The sequence below is a fragment of the Manis javanica genome, chromosome 10 (genome assembly GCF_040802235.1).
Source record: "Manis javanica isolate MJ-LG chromosome 10, MJ_LKY, whole genome shotgun sequence".
Lineage (NCBI taxonomy): Eukaryota > Metazoa > Chordata > Mammalia > Pholidota > Manidae > Manis > Manis javanica.
The window spans coordinates 4,248,405-4,264,137 of NC_133165.1; the positions used below are offsets into that span (position 1 = coordinate 4,248,405).

Here is a 15,733-nt window from a genome sequence, read left to right on the forward strand (position 1 = left end):
ACCTGTGACAGTGTGTTCTAGAAATAGCAGGCTGGAGCAGGATGAAGGCAGCGGGGTGGGGAAGGGATGACAGATTTCCTGGGGCCTGGGGGACACAGTAAGGACTGTGGGACTTGTTCTAGGCATGCACACAACTGGAGGAGCAGAGTCAAGGCTCACTGCTGTGTGCCAACTGCTCTGAGACAGGATCTAATGACATCCTTACCACCTTATAGATGACTAAATGGAGGTTCAGAGAGGGCAAATGACTTGCCCAAGGTCACCCAGTGAGAAAGCAGCAGAGACTTGGATTGAGCCTGTCCAGTTCTGACACATGCACCCCTTTCCCTCTGTATGCTTTCCAACAACGTCAGCAGCCCTCTGCCCATCATGGAGGTGGGCTGGAGCCTGGCCCCTCTGGCCCCCTCCTGCATTTGATGGAACAGAGTGCTCAGAGAAGGCCGGAAGGGAGCTGCTTGCTCTTCTTGCAAATCTGTGCCGTGCTGCCATTGGGGCTGTTGCCTAGAAAGAGAAAGAATCTCTTATGTGCCAGGCTCTGCCTGAAATATTTGTCCTCTGCAAGACGAGTCTGGTATACACCCATTTTCCAGATGAGGAAAGAAGCTTAGGGACTTGCCTGTCCCGCGCTTGCTGGGAGGAGCTGCAGCTGGACTTCAAGCTAGCAGCCTGACCCCATCCCAGGACTCACCCACTTTGCTATGCAGCTCCCTCCTCCATGGAGAAATGCCTTCCCTTGAAAAAGAATTTAAGGGGGGCCTCCCTTGCCCGCTGTCTGAGCCCAGACCCCAGGAGCAACACAGTGCTCCCCTGGGGGACCAGCGCTCCTTATTCTAACGCTGGTGTGTTTGTAGAAAGCAACCTGTTTTGACACATGGCAGGAGGCAGCTCTGTCCCCCTGGTGGTCCTGGGCTGGCCTTGTGGGGCCTGGAATGACACCGAGGGCACCCAGCATTTTCCCTTTCTCCCTCTCGCCTTGCCCCACCTCTGTCCTTCTGAGCTGGGAGGGATGGAGGAGGTGCGTGTCCTCAGATGCCAGCACTATTTTTGGAGCTCACTTTGATCCTGATTCTGGGCACGTGGGCCGTGACACGCTTGGAGCAGACCCCGCTTGAATAACGTAAGCCCTAGATGCTGGCTTGCCCCCCAGAGGCTCCGACCCGGGCATTTCTGGAACTGGACCCAGACTGTCCAATGTGGATGCCTTTTATTTCATTTTCTTGCCTAACTGCCCCTGGGTGGAACCTACAAGACAACGCCGAATACTAGCGGCCAGAGCAGACCTCCCTGCCCTGTTTCTGGTCTCAGGGGGAAGGCATCCGTCTTTCACCACTGAGTATGTTTGCCATGATTTGTTGTGGGTGCCCTTTACCAGGCTGGTAAGTTCCCTTTTATTCCTGGGTTGTTGAATGTTTTTATCATAAAGAGGTGTTGGATTTTCCCAAATGTTTTTTCTGGAAGATGTCTTCTTTCAAAATGCTGGGGCAAGACCCATCCCCGCCCTTCTAAGGCAAAAACTCAAATGCAGATCCAGTGATTTGCCAGGTGAGCGCTCAGGCACAGGAGGGTCACTGCTCTGAAACAGGTGCCAAAATGAGGTCTTGATAAACGGCAGTGTCCACTTCTCTTCCCGTGGCCCGGGAATGCTTTGTTCTGCTCCCATAACCCGTCTAGTACATGAGACCACAGCCCTGTAGGAGCGCGGAGGGCAGGGCGGGCCGGTGGGCCCCTCTGGCTGCCGCCCCCCCACCCAACCCCGGCCCCTGGGAGCTCACTCCCGCCCTGTCCCCAGGCCTACGAGAAGCGCTTCCCCACCTGCCCGCAGATCCCTGTCTTCCTGGGCAGCGAGGTTCTGCGCGAGTCCCGCAGCGCCGACGGGGCGGTGCACGTGGTGGAGCGGAGCTGCCGGCTGCGCGTGGAGGCCCCGCGGCTGCTGCGGAAGGTGGGCGGGGCGGGGGCCAGGGCGCTGACGGGGTTGGGGGGACGGCGGGGCTGGGCACCTGGGGGATGGGGCAAGTGTGTGTGAGTGTAGGTGTCGGGAGGGCTTCTGGGTTGGGGGACCCAGGGCCTGGGGGCGACCGGGCCAGCCCTTGGGGTTCACCCCCGGCCCCCGTGCTGCAGCCCCCCGCTGTCTCTTCCCTTGCAGATCGCCGGCGTGGAGCACGTGGTCTTCGTGCAGACAAACGTCTTGAACTGGAAGGAGAGGACGCTGCTCATCGAAGCGCACAACGACACCTTTGCCAGCCGCGTGGTGGTCAAGGAGACCTGCCGCTACACGGTGAGCGCTCGCGCCTCGCAGGGCTGGGTTTGATAAGGACGCTTCCCACCTGCAGTTCACCCACAGATGGGTGGGTGTTTTGTTGTAGTTTAGGTACTCTCAAAAATTGCTTGGCACAAACAAAAATATGATTCACTGTTTATGTGAAATTCAACTGTGATCGGACATCCTGTATTTATTGGCTAAACCTGGCAACCTCCCCTCCCCCTCCCTGTTCTCTCTCCCTCTTCCTTCCTTCCTGAAACTGCCTCAGTTTCTTCATCTGTAAAAAGGGGTTACTGACGTACCTATCACATAGGTTGTGGTGGATTAAAGGAAATAAAACTAAGTCAGACAGTGTCTGGCAAATACTAAGCCCTGTATATGTGGTGCCTTAATATAATTAGTGGTAATTATTATTCTCCGCTGCATACTGATTGGACACCTACTATGTGCCAGGACCCTGCCGAGTGCTGGGCACCTGATGGTGGACCAGTCTGCATGACCGATGTGTTCACAGAACTTCCATTCCAGTGGGAGACACAGATGAGAAAAAACCAAATCAGTCTATACTCACAACTTTGCCAGGAGTGCTGAGAAGGGATCCGGCAGGTCACAGTGTCCCTCAGGCCTCTCTGAGCAGGTGCCAGTGAAGCTAACAGCTGAAGGATGAGGGCTGGGAACAGCGTTCTGGGGGCAGGAACAGCATGTGTGAAGACCCAGAGGTGGATGAGAGTGGGGGTCAGGGTCCTGCTAGCCCCAGAGGGCTGGAGTGGTGGGCCTGGAGGCAGCTGGGGTAGACAGCTCTGCCATGTTCTTCCTTCCCCCCTCGGACCGCTTCTTCACCTTTGTGAAATGGAGACATCAGCAGAACAGGCTTCATTGGGTGCTGGCAGGAGCAAGTGGGATCATGCAAAGCCGCTTAGCCAGTGGTAGATCCCAAACAGAGGTTTCCAAGGTGATCGCTCCCGTGTAGCACCTAAGATGCAGCAGATGTGATCTGTTGTGTCTTCATCTGCCTCCCCTGCGGGAGAACCTAGCCTGGTTCAACCATCTGGTCCCCAGCCCTCAGCACGGTGCTGCATAGACAGAAGGTTTCTGGTAAATGCCTATTGCTCGTTCTTTCCACACCTCCAGCTCCTCTTGGGGCCTCCTGTAAACTGGGCCCCGGATATTCAGATGTTTAGTCTGGGGTGTATGTGGGTGGGAGTTTTTATAAGCCACTTTTAGCGTAGTGTTTCTCAGAGTGAGTTCTGCCAACAGCTGAATCAGCATCACTGGGGCAGCTTGTGAAATGCAGGTTCTGGGTCTCACCCCGGCCCTACTCAGGCCAAGCACCTGCGTATTTAACGGGCTCCCTGGTAACGTTTCTGCCTGTGGAAGTTTGAGAGATACCAACTGTCTGCATCGCAGCTCTGTCAACGAACCATGTCTTTGTTGAACAATATACAAATATTTACATTACATATCAATACATAACATGTAATAATATTTTAAAATATTTAAAATGTATTTATAAATTCTGTGTAATTATGTATTATATTAAATATATTACTTATTTAAATATATCATTATATACATATAATTTATAAGGGACAGGACGGCAGATATCAGACTCACTTTCTTCTGGCCCCTCCTGAGAAGGCAGTTTGGTCCTAACACCGTAGACTCCGGACGGGCCCTTTGGTATTGCTGCCCACCCCGGGTTGCCATGCTGTGCCATGCTGTCCCATTGCATGCTCTGGCTGGGCCCAGGTTGCCAAGAGATCCCTGGGGGAGGGCATGATGCTACCCCCGCTACCCCCCTGAGACCATGCCATCAACCCTGCCTGCCCTTCAGGTCCACGCTGAGAATGAAGAGTGGACTTGCTTTGAGCAATCTGCCTCTCTTGATATCCGGTCCTTCTTCGGCTTTGAAAGTGCTTTGGAGAAGATCGCCATGAAGCAGTACACAGCCAACATCAAGAGGGTAAGAGGTGGGCTCCGTCTGCCCCAGGAGCACAGATCTCAGAGCCCGCTCGCCACCTGACAGCCGCGTGGCATCAGGCAAGATCCCTAACCTTCCTTGGCCCCAGTATCCTCACCTGTAGAATGGGTATTCTAATGATCACATCACATGAGATAGTGGATGGAGAACACATGGCCCATAATGGGGGCACTGTCATTGTCCCAGTGCCCCCTGATGTCCGAGGCCTGGGAAGGGAACTCTGAACAGAGAAGGGGCATTCTACAGTGACTTTACCTGGTTAGAACTGCTGCTGCTTGGTTTAAGATCTCAGGCCCATCACTGAGTAGTGACGAAACAGGTGAAATTCATTTTAACATCATATTTTATTCAACATGTTCTCAATGGAAAAATTTATCAATGAGTTATTTTATGCTGTTTCCTACTAAATCTTGGAAATCCAGTGAGTATTTGACACAGCACATCTCCGTTTGGATTGGCCACATTTCAGCTGCTCAGCAGCCACGTGTCAAGGCTGGGACTGGAGCCAGGGTGGGGGTGACTCCCAGGCTGGCACGGGTACCCCTGCTGTCCTGTCCTGGAGCCCATGTGTCCTGGTCTCTCTGGCTTCTAGGGAAAGGAGGTGATAGAGCATTACCTGAATGAGCTCATCTCTCAGGGCCTCTCTCACATTCCTCGGTGGACTCCTGCCCCAGTCCCAGAGGAGGACGCCCGCTCCCAGGCTGGGCCGAGGGATCCAGGGTCCCTGGAGGTGGTTGGGCCCAGCAGCAGCCCGGGCCCTGTTCTGGAGACTCTCAGTACGGAAGGTAGGTCTCTGTGGCTGAGGCCAGCCAGCCAGGTCTGTGACCTCGGCACCCGGGCCCCCTTACCAAGTCCTAGGAAGCCTGCTTGAGCTTTGCTAACTCAGTGGAGAATTCTCGTGGGCCCTGTTGGGGGCAGGCCCGGGTCCTGGAACAACAGCTTTCTCCCTCTTCCGGCTGCTTTGCCCTCTGCTCAGGTCCAAGGACCAGGACTGGTTTATTTCTAGGTCAGGAGTTCACCTGATCTGGTGTCTCAAGGCTGGCCTTTTCTCTGGTTTTTCTACTAATTTTTAATTATATGAATAATGCATGATGATGGTAGAGAAAAACCTCAAACTTTTCATAAGATGTAAATAGCAAGAGTCCTTTTTCTCCCTAGAGGCAATAGTTTTGTGTTTATATTTCCTGAAGCTACCTAGGTATATGTATGTACATACACACACAGGTATATACATGCATACATTCATGTATAACTTATGGTGAGCAAATGAGAGCATGGTATACATTCTATTTGCTCTGTTGCTTTTTTTTCACTACTGTTGCTTGAACAGCTTTCTATAATCAGTGCATTTTTCTCAGCACTTCACAGTATTTCATGGTCTGGCTGTACCATAACTTATTACTAAACATATACTGATGATTAGTTTTTAAATTAGCTTATTGAGCTAGTGCCCTATTGATGGACATTTAGGTTGTTTCCATTTTTTTTAAAGTATAAATAATGTTGTACATCTTGGTACTTAAGGTCTTTTTAATATTTTTATGGGTATATACAAAGCATAAAATGAAAGTTGAATTGCTGGGGCAAAGGTGATATGCAACTAAATTTTTTGGTAGATTTACCAGTTAGGCCCACAAAGAGGTTGTATTATTCAATGTCCCATCAAAGGCGAGTAGTTGTGTCTACTCCTGACTTTACCCTGGCTCCCCACAAGATATTATTAAATGTTTGAAACTTCTGTGAAAGGCAAAGTGACCACTGGTAGATTAGTGAACACGTCCATCTTTATCAGTGAGGTCAAGTATTGTTCTTCCACATTTAGTGGCTCTTGTTTTGCTTTTCTGAATCTCTGTTCTTGCCTGTTTTCTATTTTCTGCCTATTTTCCTGTTTGCACATCAATTTTTTATTGCTTTGTAACAGCTCTTTGTATATTAAGGCAGTTAGCTCTTTGTCATAATTAAGACTTTCATTGACATGGAAAATCTTCACAATGTAATGTTAAAGGAGAAAACAAAAACCCTAAGATACAGAAGTGTACCTTCCCCATGAACCCAGTTTTAACCATGTGCACCTGTGCTGATGATAATTCAGTTTATCCTTTGGGGCCACTGCATTTCTTGGAGATATGCCATGTAACCAGTAATACTTCTGGGGCTGTGGTTAGGTAGAACAAAATTCATTCATCCAAAATATATTTGTCTTGCACCATGTGTGTTAGCAGGCTGCTGCTGTACATGTACTTTTAAAATGTTTTAAAAATGAAAACTTCTGTCTCTTCCTGTGCGCACACTCCCTGGATCATGCCCTGTGCCCTCCCCGTTTTGCACCAGGCCTTTCCTTCCTTCTGTGCCTGGGCTATCCATCGGCAGGGCTAGGCAGAGGCATGCCCCTTCCAGCCTGCTCTGAATCACAGCCTTTGTGCTCAGGAGGAGAAAGGGGCCTTCACAGCTGCCTGGCAGCCGGAAGGATGCTGGTATCTCCTGCCTCCATTGTGTTTTCTCCCTCACCCCATCCTCCTCATCCCCAGCATCTCTGCGTCTGACCACTCTGAGACACTGCGGGGTCTGGATGGTATCCCACCCCACCAGGATCTCTCCTGCCTCTGTTTACCCAGATGTCTACTGGTGCAGCTGGCATGACCACCAGTGTGGGATGTTTTGTCTTGGAGGGAACCACTGGGTCCTGCTCCTGTGTGTGCACACAGGCCATTTGCCTTCCTGTTGTGCCATCTGCACATAAAGAATGGGCTGTGCCCGTGGGGAGGCCATTCTTCATGGAACGCCTCCACCCACTGCTGAGATGCTAACATGCCAAGATGCCTCATCACACTGTCATATGCCACCTAACAGTTCAGCGTGGGTGACAGGGCCCCAGGTTGGAGGCCAGCCTCTAAAGACTGGCACATGATGAGCCTGAACAGCCTGACTGTGTGAAGTGGGATTGAACGGTGGGAATGACCCATGGAGCTCCTGGGGTCAGGGCTCTGTCTCCTAAAAGCCTTGAGCCCCACAAAGGGGCCGGGAGGTGGGGAGGCAAAAGGACCTGGTATTTACCACCTGCCTTTATACTGGGCACATACACCCATTTATTCATTCACACTACACCCATATTACTTATCCTCTCTTGGCCTCAGTTTTGTCTTCTCTGAAGTGTGGTGCCCACCTCACAGGGGCGTTGGGAGAACTCAGTGAGATGCTGCATGTCAGTAAACGTCAGCTCATATTGTTAATACTCTTCAGAGGGCGGGAATTATCTTGATTTCCGGGGGTCAAAATGGACAAATCACTTGCTACTGTGAGATCCAGGCTTGCTGGAAATGGGTTGAAAGACTATACAGGACCTGGAGCCCACATGGCTGTTTGGTGAAAGGCCACTGTGTGGCTTGGAACTTTGTTTCAGATCTGAGGCTACCAGTAAGGCGAGGGTTCTGGGAAGGGTGGACTATGTGGTGAAGAGATGTGCCGCCTCCCTCTTGTCCTGATCCCCTCTTCCCTCCTCCAGGGGACGAGCTGGACGCGGACTGCATTGAGAGGTGCCTGGGCCACCTCACGCCCATGCAGGAGAGCTGCCTGATGCAGCTGCGGCACTGGGTGCAGGAGACCCACAAAGGCAAGGTGGGTGCAGGGTGGGAGGCTTACGGGAGCAGATGCGCATTCTGTGACTCCCTGTGTTCAGGTGCTGGGGCAGGGAAGGCCAGGGCCAGGTCAGAAAGCCCGTAATTAGTGACACTGGACACTTATCTTTGCCTTCTTTTTTTATGACATACGGTCTCAGCTGTCTGTAACGCCTGCTGTGTGTATCATGGTAGCAGGCTTCTCCTCCATGGCACTGCTGACATTTGAGGCCAGACCGTCGTTTACAGGCAGCAGTCCTGTGCACTGTAGAGTGCCGGGCAGCGTCCCTGGCCCCCTCCCCGGAGCTCTTCTCCCCGCCAGCTGTGACAGCCCCAGAGCCTCCAGAGTGGCTTTCCCTTTGTACATATTTGCTCTGGGGAAGGAAGGATCGCTGGTGGGGTCTTAGCTTGTCAACTTCGTATATTAATTAGACTCTTTGGGTTATGGGTGGCAGGAAAGCAGCTTGAATTAACAAGGCAGAAAATAAGGGGGGACACTTAATGGCTCATATAACAAATTGTTAAGAGGGATGTATTGGTTTCTTAGGGCTGCTGAAAGAAAAGACCACAAGCTGCATGGCTTAAAACCACAGAAACTAATTCTCATTGTCTGGAGGCCAGAAACCTGACCCCCAAACCATTGGCAGGGTTGGTTCCTTTTGGAGGGCGCCTGCCAGCCTCTTGGCTTCTGGTGGCTGCCAGCCATCCTGGGCTTGTAGATGCATCGCGTTAATCTCCGCGTCTGCCTCACACAGCCTTCTTCCCTCTGTAGGTGCTGTGTCTGTGCCCGGACGTTCCTCTAAGGACACGGGCGGGGGGGTAGGGCCTGCCCTGATCCACTGTGATGTCATCTTTACTGATCTTGCCTGCAAAGACCCTGTTTCCAAACAGGATCACATTCTGAGGTTCGGGGTGGCCATGAATTTGTGGGGACACTATTCAGTCCAGCACAGGGGGCTTAATGCTGTCAGGACCCCATATTCTTGTATTGGTTTATTTCTGCTTCATCCCCTCAACACACTTCCTTGTTGAATTTGGGGCCAAGGCTGCTCACAGCTTCAGGTTCACCTTTGCCTTCATAGAGAAACGGGTTCATGTCCCCTCCTTCTGATTTAAAGTTGTCTAAAGGCACCGATTGGCCTGGCGTGGACTGTGTCCACTCCTGATGCCGTGACACAATTGGTGTTGGGGAGCGAGGAGGAAAAGCGGTCCCCAGGAGAGATGCTATTTCGAGCCCGCGGAGGGAGGAATGTCAGCAGCCGAAGATCATAGACATACAGCCGCCCTGCACTGCTCTGCGGTTGACTAAGGTCCTTTCCCAGCTAAATATTTTGCAGACAAGACAGGAGGCTCATTTCCCAAAATTTCAGCTACTGGGTTAGGGAACAGCAGTCTATGGGGCTTTCTCCTTCCTCTTCTCTCAGATTCCCAAAGATGAGCACATCCTTCGGTTCCTGCGGGCTCGCGATTTCCACCTGGACAGGGCCAGGGAGATGCTGCGCCAGTCCCTGAGCTGGCGGAGGCAGCACCAGGTGGACCTCCTCCTCCAGACCTGGCGACCGCCCGCCCTCCTGGAGGAGTTCTATGCGGGGGGCTGGCACTACCACGACATAGGTATGTCCCTTTCCCTACCTTACACTGGGGTCGCCAACGGACGTGCTCGGAATGCCACTTTTCTTGCTAGTGTCTGATTTTCCTTTGGACTCTTCTGGGCATCTGGAGATGCCTTTGAGGGGATAACCCTGCTGTGAACAAGGCAGGGCTGGGATGGACCTTTGGGCTTGAGTTGAGATGTCTCTCCATGGCGCTGGGTTAGCCCACCCTTACTTTTCATCACTGTGATCCTACACACAATGGCTGCAAGGACGCTGCGTTAGTGACCTGGGGCTGCCGCAGCCAACGACCACAACCTGGGTGGTTTAAAGCAAAAGAAATGTATTCACCCACTCTTCTGGAGGCTAGGTACAAAATCAAGGTGTCAGCAAGGCCGTGAGCCCCCTGCAGGCGCTGGGGGAGAATCCTTGCCTCCTCCAGTTTTTGGTGGTCTCGGGCTCTCCTTGGCTGTGGCCCCGTCACTCTGGCGTCCGCCGTCTGTCTCCCACTGCACATCCTGCCGTGGTCTCTCCTTTTCTTATTAAGATCCAGGTCACTGGATTTAGGGCTCCCACTGATCCGGTATGATTTTGCTTGAGATCCTTAACTAATGACATCTGCAGAGACCCTGTTTCCAAATGAGGTCACATTCTGAGGTTCTGGGTGGGCATGGATTTTGGAGGGACACTACTCCATTCCCCACAAATACCTGCTCTGAACTTTTTATTAAAAGAAATAGCTATTGAAGCCAGTGCTTATTATGCTTTTCAATGTCCTTATGGAAAATATCTTATGTACTGATGAGGGCAAGTGCTTGACTCTCTTGAAGGATTAGTTGGCACACTTTTAATATACAGCTGATCCCCATTATCCATGGATTCTGTTTTTGAATTCGCCTACTAAAATTTACTTGTAACCCCCAAATTAATGCTCAGGGTCCTTTAAAGCTTCTCATGGACATGTGCAGAGTGGCAAGGAATCCGAGTCTCCCGACCTGCATGTCCCCAGCTGAGGTCGAGAAGAATGTCCTTCTGCCTTCTTATTTCAGGTCATACTGTAAACAAGGGTCCTTATGGCAGCCTACTGCCGCATTTGTTTACATTTTTTGTGCTTTCTGTTGGAGATTTTGGTGTTAGAAAACAGCTCCCCGAGCCTAGTGCTGAAGTGCTGTCTGGTGTCACTCAGTGCAAGAAGGCTGGGATGTGCCTTGCAGAGAAAATGTGTGTTAGAGAAGCTTCATTCAGGCATGAGGGGAAGGTGCTCCTGGCTGAATCAACAGTATCTACAAAATAAGGCGGCCTTATAAAAAAGCACGCCTAAAACAAGGTTATGTATTGATTGGCTGACAATGGCTGACAAGAATGTCACGAGCAGAGGTTTGCAGGAACCTAGGCCCATATGTTCCCTAGAGACAGTGGTTCAGTGTCGCCTGATGCTCATTTCTGCTTTGGCTGGGAGAAAGCTAAGCCAACTTTTGTCCCCTCTTCCACACCACATTACATGATTCATATCTTCTTTTGACATTTTTTTTTAGAGTAAACTTTAAATTTTAGAGCATTCTGGGTTTTCTGGAAAGTTGCTAAAATCATAGAGTTCCTGTGTGCCTTTCACCCAGTTTCCTCTATGGTGTAAAATCATATTTATAGGCGCTGTTTCTTTTGTCATGGTTGGTGCCCACCCAGCTTGGAAGCAGGTAGGATATTAACAAATAAGTGGACAGGTCGGGCCCGTGGTGAGCACAGCCCGGCACCTCCTTTCCCATGAGGCAGCTCGACCTGCTGTCTCCCCTAAATAATGTCCCCTCTCTTTGCTTGGCCCTGCCTGCAAAGACGGTCGGCCCCTCTACATCCTGCGCCTGGGCCACATGGACACCAAAGGCTTGATGAAGGCCGTGGGGGAGGAGGCGCTGCTGCAGCACGTGAGTCGGGGTCCCCGAGCCCCCAGGGCTGCCTGCGGGTGGGCAGCCGAGGGCATGTTTGCCAGCACATTCTCTACCTTTCAGGTCCTTTCCGTCAACGAGGAAGGACAGAAGAGGTGTGAGGGGAACACAAAGCAGTTTGGCCGTCCCATCAGGCAAGCCCCCCAGCTGGCAGGGAGCCATTCCCCCCAAAGAGTAAAAGCAGCCAGGGGTCCCTGGGCATGGAGGCTGGGCTCAGCAGCATCCGTGGAGCTTTACACAAACATCCTCACTTAATTCTAAGTATGATCCTACGAGGCAGGGACCCTTAGTGGCCCTGTTTTTCATGGAGGGGGCGCCGAGGCTCAGAGCAGCGCTGCTCACCCACGGCTGCCGAGTGGTGTGCGGCAGAGCCGGGCTTGGAGCCCGGGCCACCTGATGCTGGCTGTGCGCTCTCAGCGCTTATGCTGCATTTAGTAGTTAGCATCTTTCCAACAGTTGGCAGGAATGCCCGGCTTTTATGCAGGGTGGGCCGCACGCCTGCCCTCGCGTCAGCTTCGTGCTTCCCGCCTCGCTGAATCCCAGCAGTTGCTGACGATGGGGCTGCTTCTCTCACTGCTGCTGTCCCGAGGAGGCTGCGCTCACGTTGCACAGCTCTCGGGTGGGGGTGACACCCGAGTGTGAGGGCTCAGCTCGGAGTCCATGCTCTGGACTTCCTTACCACAGGGTGGCGGGACCCACGAACGTCCCCTGCCCCTTCTGCTCCCAGCCCTGCCTCACCAAGCCTCTCCATCTATCCCTGTCTGTCGACCCCCAGGTCCCTGCGGAGGGTGTTGGGGGCCCTGGGGGGTGGCGGAGCGAGGTGGACTGAGGAGGCCTGTCTCTGCTGCAGCTCCTGGACCTGCCTGGTGGACCTGGAGGGTCTCAACATGAGGCACTTGTGGAGGCCGGGGGTGAAGGCTCTGCTGCGCATGATTGAGGTGGTTGAGGACAATTATCCCGAGACCCTGGGCCGGCTGCTCATTGTGCGAGCCCCCCGCGTCTTCCCCGTGCTCTGGACACTGGTAAGAGCAGGAGCCTGAGCCAGGCCCCTCCCCATGGAGACTGAGATGGGGGGGTTCCCTCTGTGAGCTGCCTGGTCTGCTTGTCCCGTGTCATGTCCTCTAAATAACAGCTGTATTGAGATATAACTCATATACCATGAAGTTCACCCTTTCAAAGTGAAGAATTCAGTGGTTTTTAGTATATTCTCAGAGTTGTGCAGCCGTTGCACTCTAGAGCATTTTTCAGAACCCCAAAGGGAAACTCCAAACTCATGAGCAGTCATTCCCTCTCCATCCCCTGGCTCCTGGCTCATCTACCTTTAGTCTCTATGGCTTTGCCTGTTCTAAATATTTCAACTAAATGGAATCACACAACAGGAGGCTTTTGCATCAGATTTCTGTCAGATGGCATCACGATTTCAGGTTTATCCACGTTGTACCATGTGTCAGTACTCCACTCATTGATGTCTAAATAATACTCTGTTGTATGGATGGACCACATTTTACATGTCCAGTATCCTGATTGGATGCTAGAGTCCCACTCAGAACTGTAGAGGCTCCTGGGACTCCTGTGAGCTGGTGCCGAGTATTGTGATCCTGTGCGATAGAGATTTGAAAACTTTTGCCCATGACCCTCAGGAAGAAATATGCTTTTATGTTGCAACCTGACACACACATACACACACACTCCTGAAATGAGATCCACAAGTCGTGGTACCTTAATTGCCTACAACGCCTTCGCCTTCATTTCTTTCTCTTCTCTTCCATTCCATTAAAAACACGCTAGTCACCATGAGCTGAACTGGTCTCATAACCATTAACAGTTGAAACCATCACTTGCAGCTGGAAATTGCTGCCCTGAGGCCTTGCTGCTGGTCCTCAGGCCAGCGCACTGGCAGGCCCCCTCGTCCTGCAGGCCTGGTCAGGACGTTACTCAGCACCCCGGGTCCAGTGCCCAGAAACGCCTGAGAAGCGCTGTCATCAGTAGAGGTTCAATCAGGATAGAGATGCGAGAGTGAAAAGCACCTACCATGTGCCAGGCACCTTTCCAGGCCCTGGGGGTTTGCAGCGAACACCCACCCAGCCACTGTCATGGGGCTGGGGAGAGAGAAAGCTTCGTGGTGTTTCATGATTCCCTGTGACAGAGCATGAGGACGCCCAGGGCTCTCAGAGAGACTGAGCCAGGCAGGATGACACTGGGGACACAGGGAACCAGGCAAGGTCCTGAGGAAGGAGGGGACCCGTGGAGGGAGGGTGGGGCAGGCAACCTGCACTATGGGGCACAGGCCTGGAGGCAGGCAGCATGAGATGCTTCTGAGGAGCTGACAAACCAGTCCAGGGTGGCTGGCGCAGGAAGGAAGAAAAGGGCCGGTGGCTCCAGAGGGGGCTGGGTGGTGCTCAGGGACCAGCACCTGCCAAGTCCAGGCTGTGGTGAAGATGGGACCTTGACCTGGGGCAGTATAGGGCCACGGGGGGACTGTTGGCAGGAGAAGATGTGACCAGACTTCTGGGGCACAAAGTTCTCTGACTTCAAGGCTCCATTGGGGTTGGGCTGGGGTACAGGGGCTAAGTAGTGAAGCTTTTTATCCTAAAATATCCTGACATTCATGAAAATTAATGTCATTTGCTGTTCGGCTATTTCCTAAGATGTATACTCGGTGGGGGGTGGAAGCCAGTCAGTCAGGGTCCTGGCTGGAAGCAGGATTCACCCTGATGGCTCAAATGGGGGTGTGACCCAAGGAACTCTTGCAGAGGTGCAGGCAGGATGGAGAAGGCCCAGGGACTAGCCATTGCAGTATGCCTTGACACCCGAGGGCTGGAGGGACAAGAGGAGGGGCTGGCGTTGTTACTGGAGCCCCGTGGGAGCTAGAACAGGGGCGGGGTGGGGGCCAGGTTGCCAAGGCCTGCAGGAGACTGCCTCCCAGGGTAGAGGCTGAAGGCGAGTGACGCACACATGTGGGATTCTCAGGTCCCTATCCGTCTTCTGCCTGTGGCATGGCCTGGCTTGTGCCCTGCCATGCCAAGTGCCTCCTTCCTTCCTTCAATGACTTATTAAGCCGGCACCATGCCAGCTTCAGGGGTGCCATGGAGAGCCGATCAATATGCAGCTCAGAGCTTGGTGTTGGAATCTTTCCGTTTGGTGTAAAGGAAACAGGGCCACCCATACAATGGAAACCTATTCAGCCATGAAAAGGAACGAGCACTCATTCACGCCACAACGTGTATGAACCTTGAAAACATCATGTGAAGTGAAAGAAGCCAGACACAAAAGGGCACATTCCATTTCTATGAAATACCCAGAACAGGCAAGTCTAGAGAGACGGAAAGCAGAGTGTCCATTTCTAGGGGCTGTGGGGACAGAGGAGTGGGGACAGAGGAATGGGGACTGACTGCTCGCAGGCGTGGGGTTTCCTTCTGGGGAGATGAAAACGCCTTGGGGTTAGAGGGGACGGTTGCACAACACAGTGAATGAACTAAACGTCACAGAATCGTCCACTTTGAAATGGTTAATCCTGTTATGTGAATTACACCTCAGTAAAGAACCCCAAAGCTTTCTATTTTGTCTCTTCCCCCTTTCAGATCAGCCCCTTCATCAACGAGAACACCAGGCAGAAGTTCCTCATCTACAGCGGCAGCAATTACCAGGGCCCCGGAGGCCTCGTGGACTACCTGGATAAAGACGTGATCCCCGACTTCCTCGGGGGGGAGTGCATGGTGAGACCCCAGTGGCTGGCCCTGGGCTGTGGCCTCGGAGGAGCTGGGCATTGCTGGGGTGGGGCTTCAGGGGTCAAAGGAGGCTGGCAGGGCCCTGTGCGGGCTATGGCCTGGGGAGGCTTGTTTTAGCCCCCCAGACCAGTCCGAGCTTTACCCCTCTGGTATTCCCCACTCAAGACATTGCTACGCAGTGGTCAGAGTTCACCTGCTGGCTTTATGCCTTCGGCTTGCCACAGGGTGAGGTGACTCAAACGTCCCAGGGGCCTGGACTCCGGCACCGGTTCACCCAAAGGGACTTATCCGCAGCCCGCAGCCACACAGTGTGGGATGACTGGCTGACTGCTTCAAGGGGAGATGGCCCCAGACTCCTTTTATTGCCTCTCCCTGGGGTGACCCTGAGTCCCAGCTGTCTTATCTCATCTGTCCCTGGAGGGCAGGCCCCTCTCTCCTCTCCAACAAAGATACCAAATGGTGAGCTTGTATGATTTCTGGATTAAAAAAGATGTTTTCCAGGAATTTTGCCAAGCTTGCCTGTTTTCTGCACTAGAAATAAGTAAACATGATTTATGTTTAGCAAGTGGGCCTGCAAGACTAGCATAGTGGTAAAGGACATGAGCCTGGTGGCCTGAT

At 52.5% G+C, this 15,733-nt stretch overlaps 1 protein-coding gene across 2 annotated transcripts in view; it reads left to right on the plus strand.

Annotated features, from left to right (window-relative positions):
* SEC14L5 (SEC14 like lipid binding 5) overlaps nt 1-15,733 on the plus strand; it is a 37,047-nt gene that overhangs the window by 13,320 nt on the left and 7,994 nt on the right. For both annotated transcript variants that reach the window (XM_073214682.1, XM_073214683.1), the window contains 10 exons: nt 1,790-1,939; nt 2,144-2,275; nt 4,095-4,223; nt 4,834-5,026; nt 7,744-7,856; nt 9,280-9,469; nt 11,278-11,366; nt 11,451-11,521; nt 12,238-12,409; nt 14,969-15,103. In XM_073214682.1, coding sequence (XP_073070783.1) covers nt 1,790-1,939; nt 2,144-2,275; nt 4,095-4,223; nt 4,834-5,026; nt 7,744-7,856; nt 9,280-9,469; nt 11,278-11,366; nt 11,451-11,521; nt 12,238-12,409; nt 14,969-15,103 — 1,374 coding nt within the window. The remainder of the gene's footprint in view (nt 1-1,789; nt 1,940-2,143; nt 2,276-4,094; nt 4,224-4,833; nt 5,027-7,743; nt 7,857-9,279; nt 9,470-11,277; nt 11,367-11,450; nt 11,522-12,237; nt 12,410-14,968; nt 15,104-15,733) is intronic.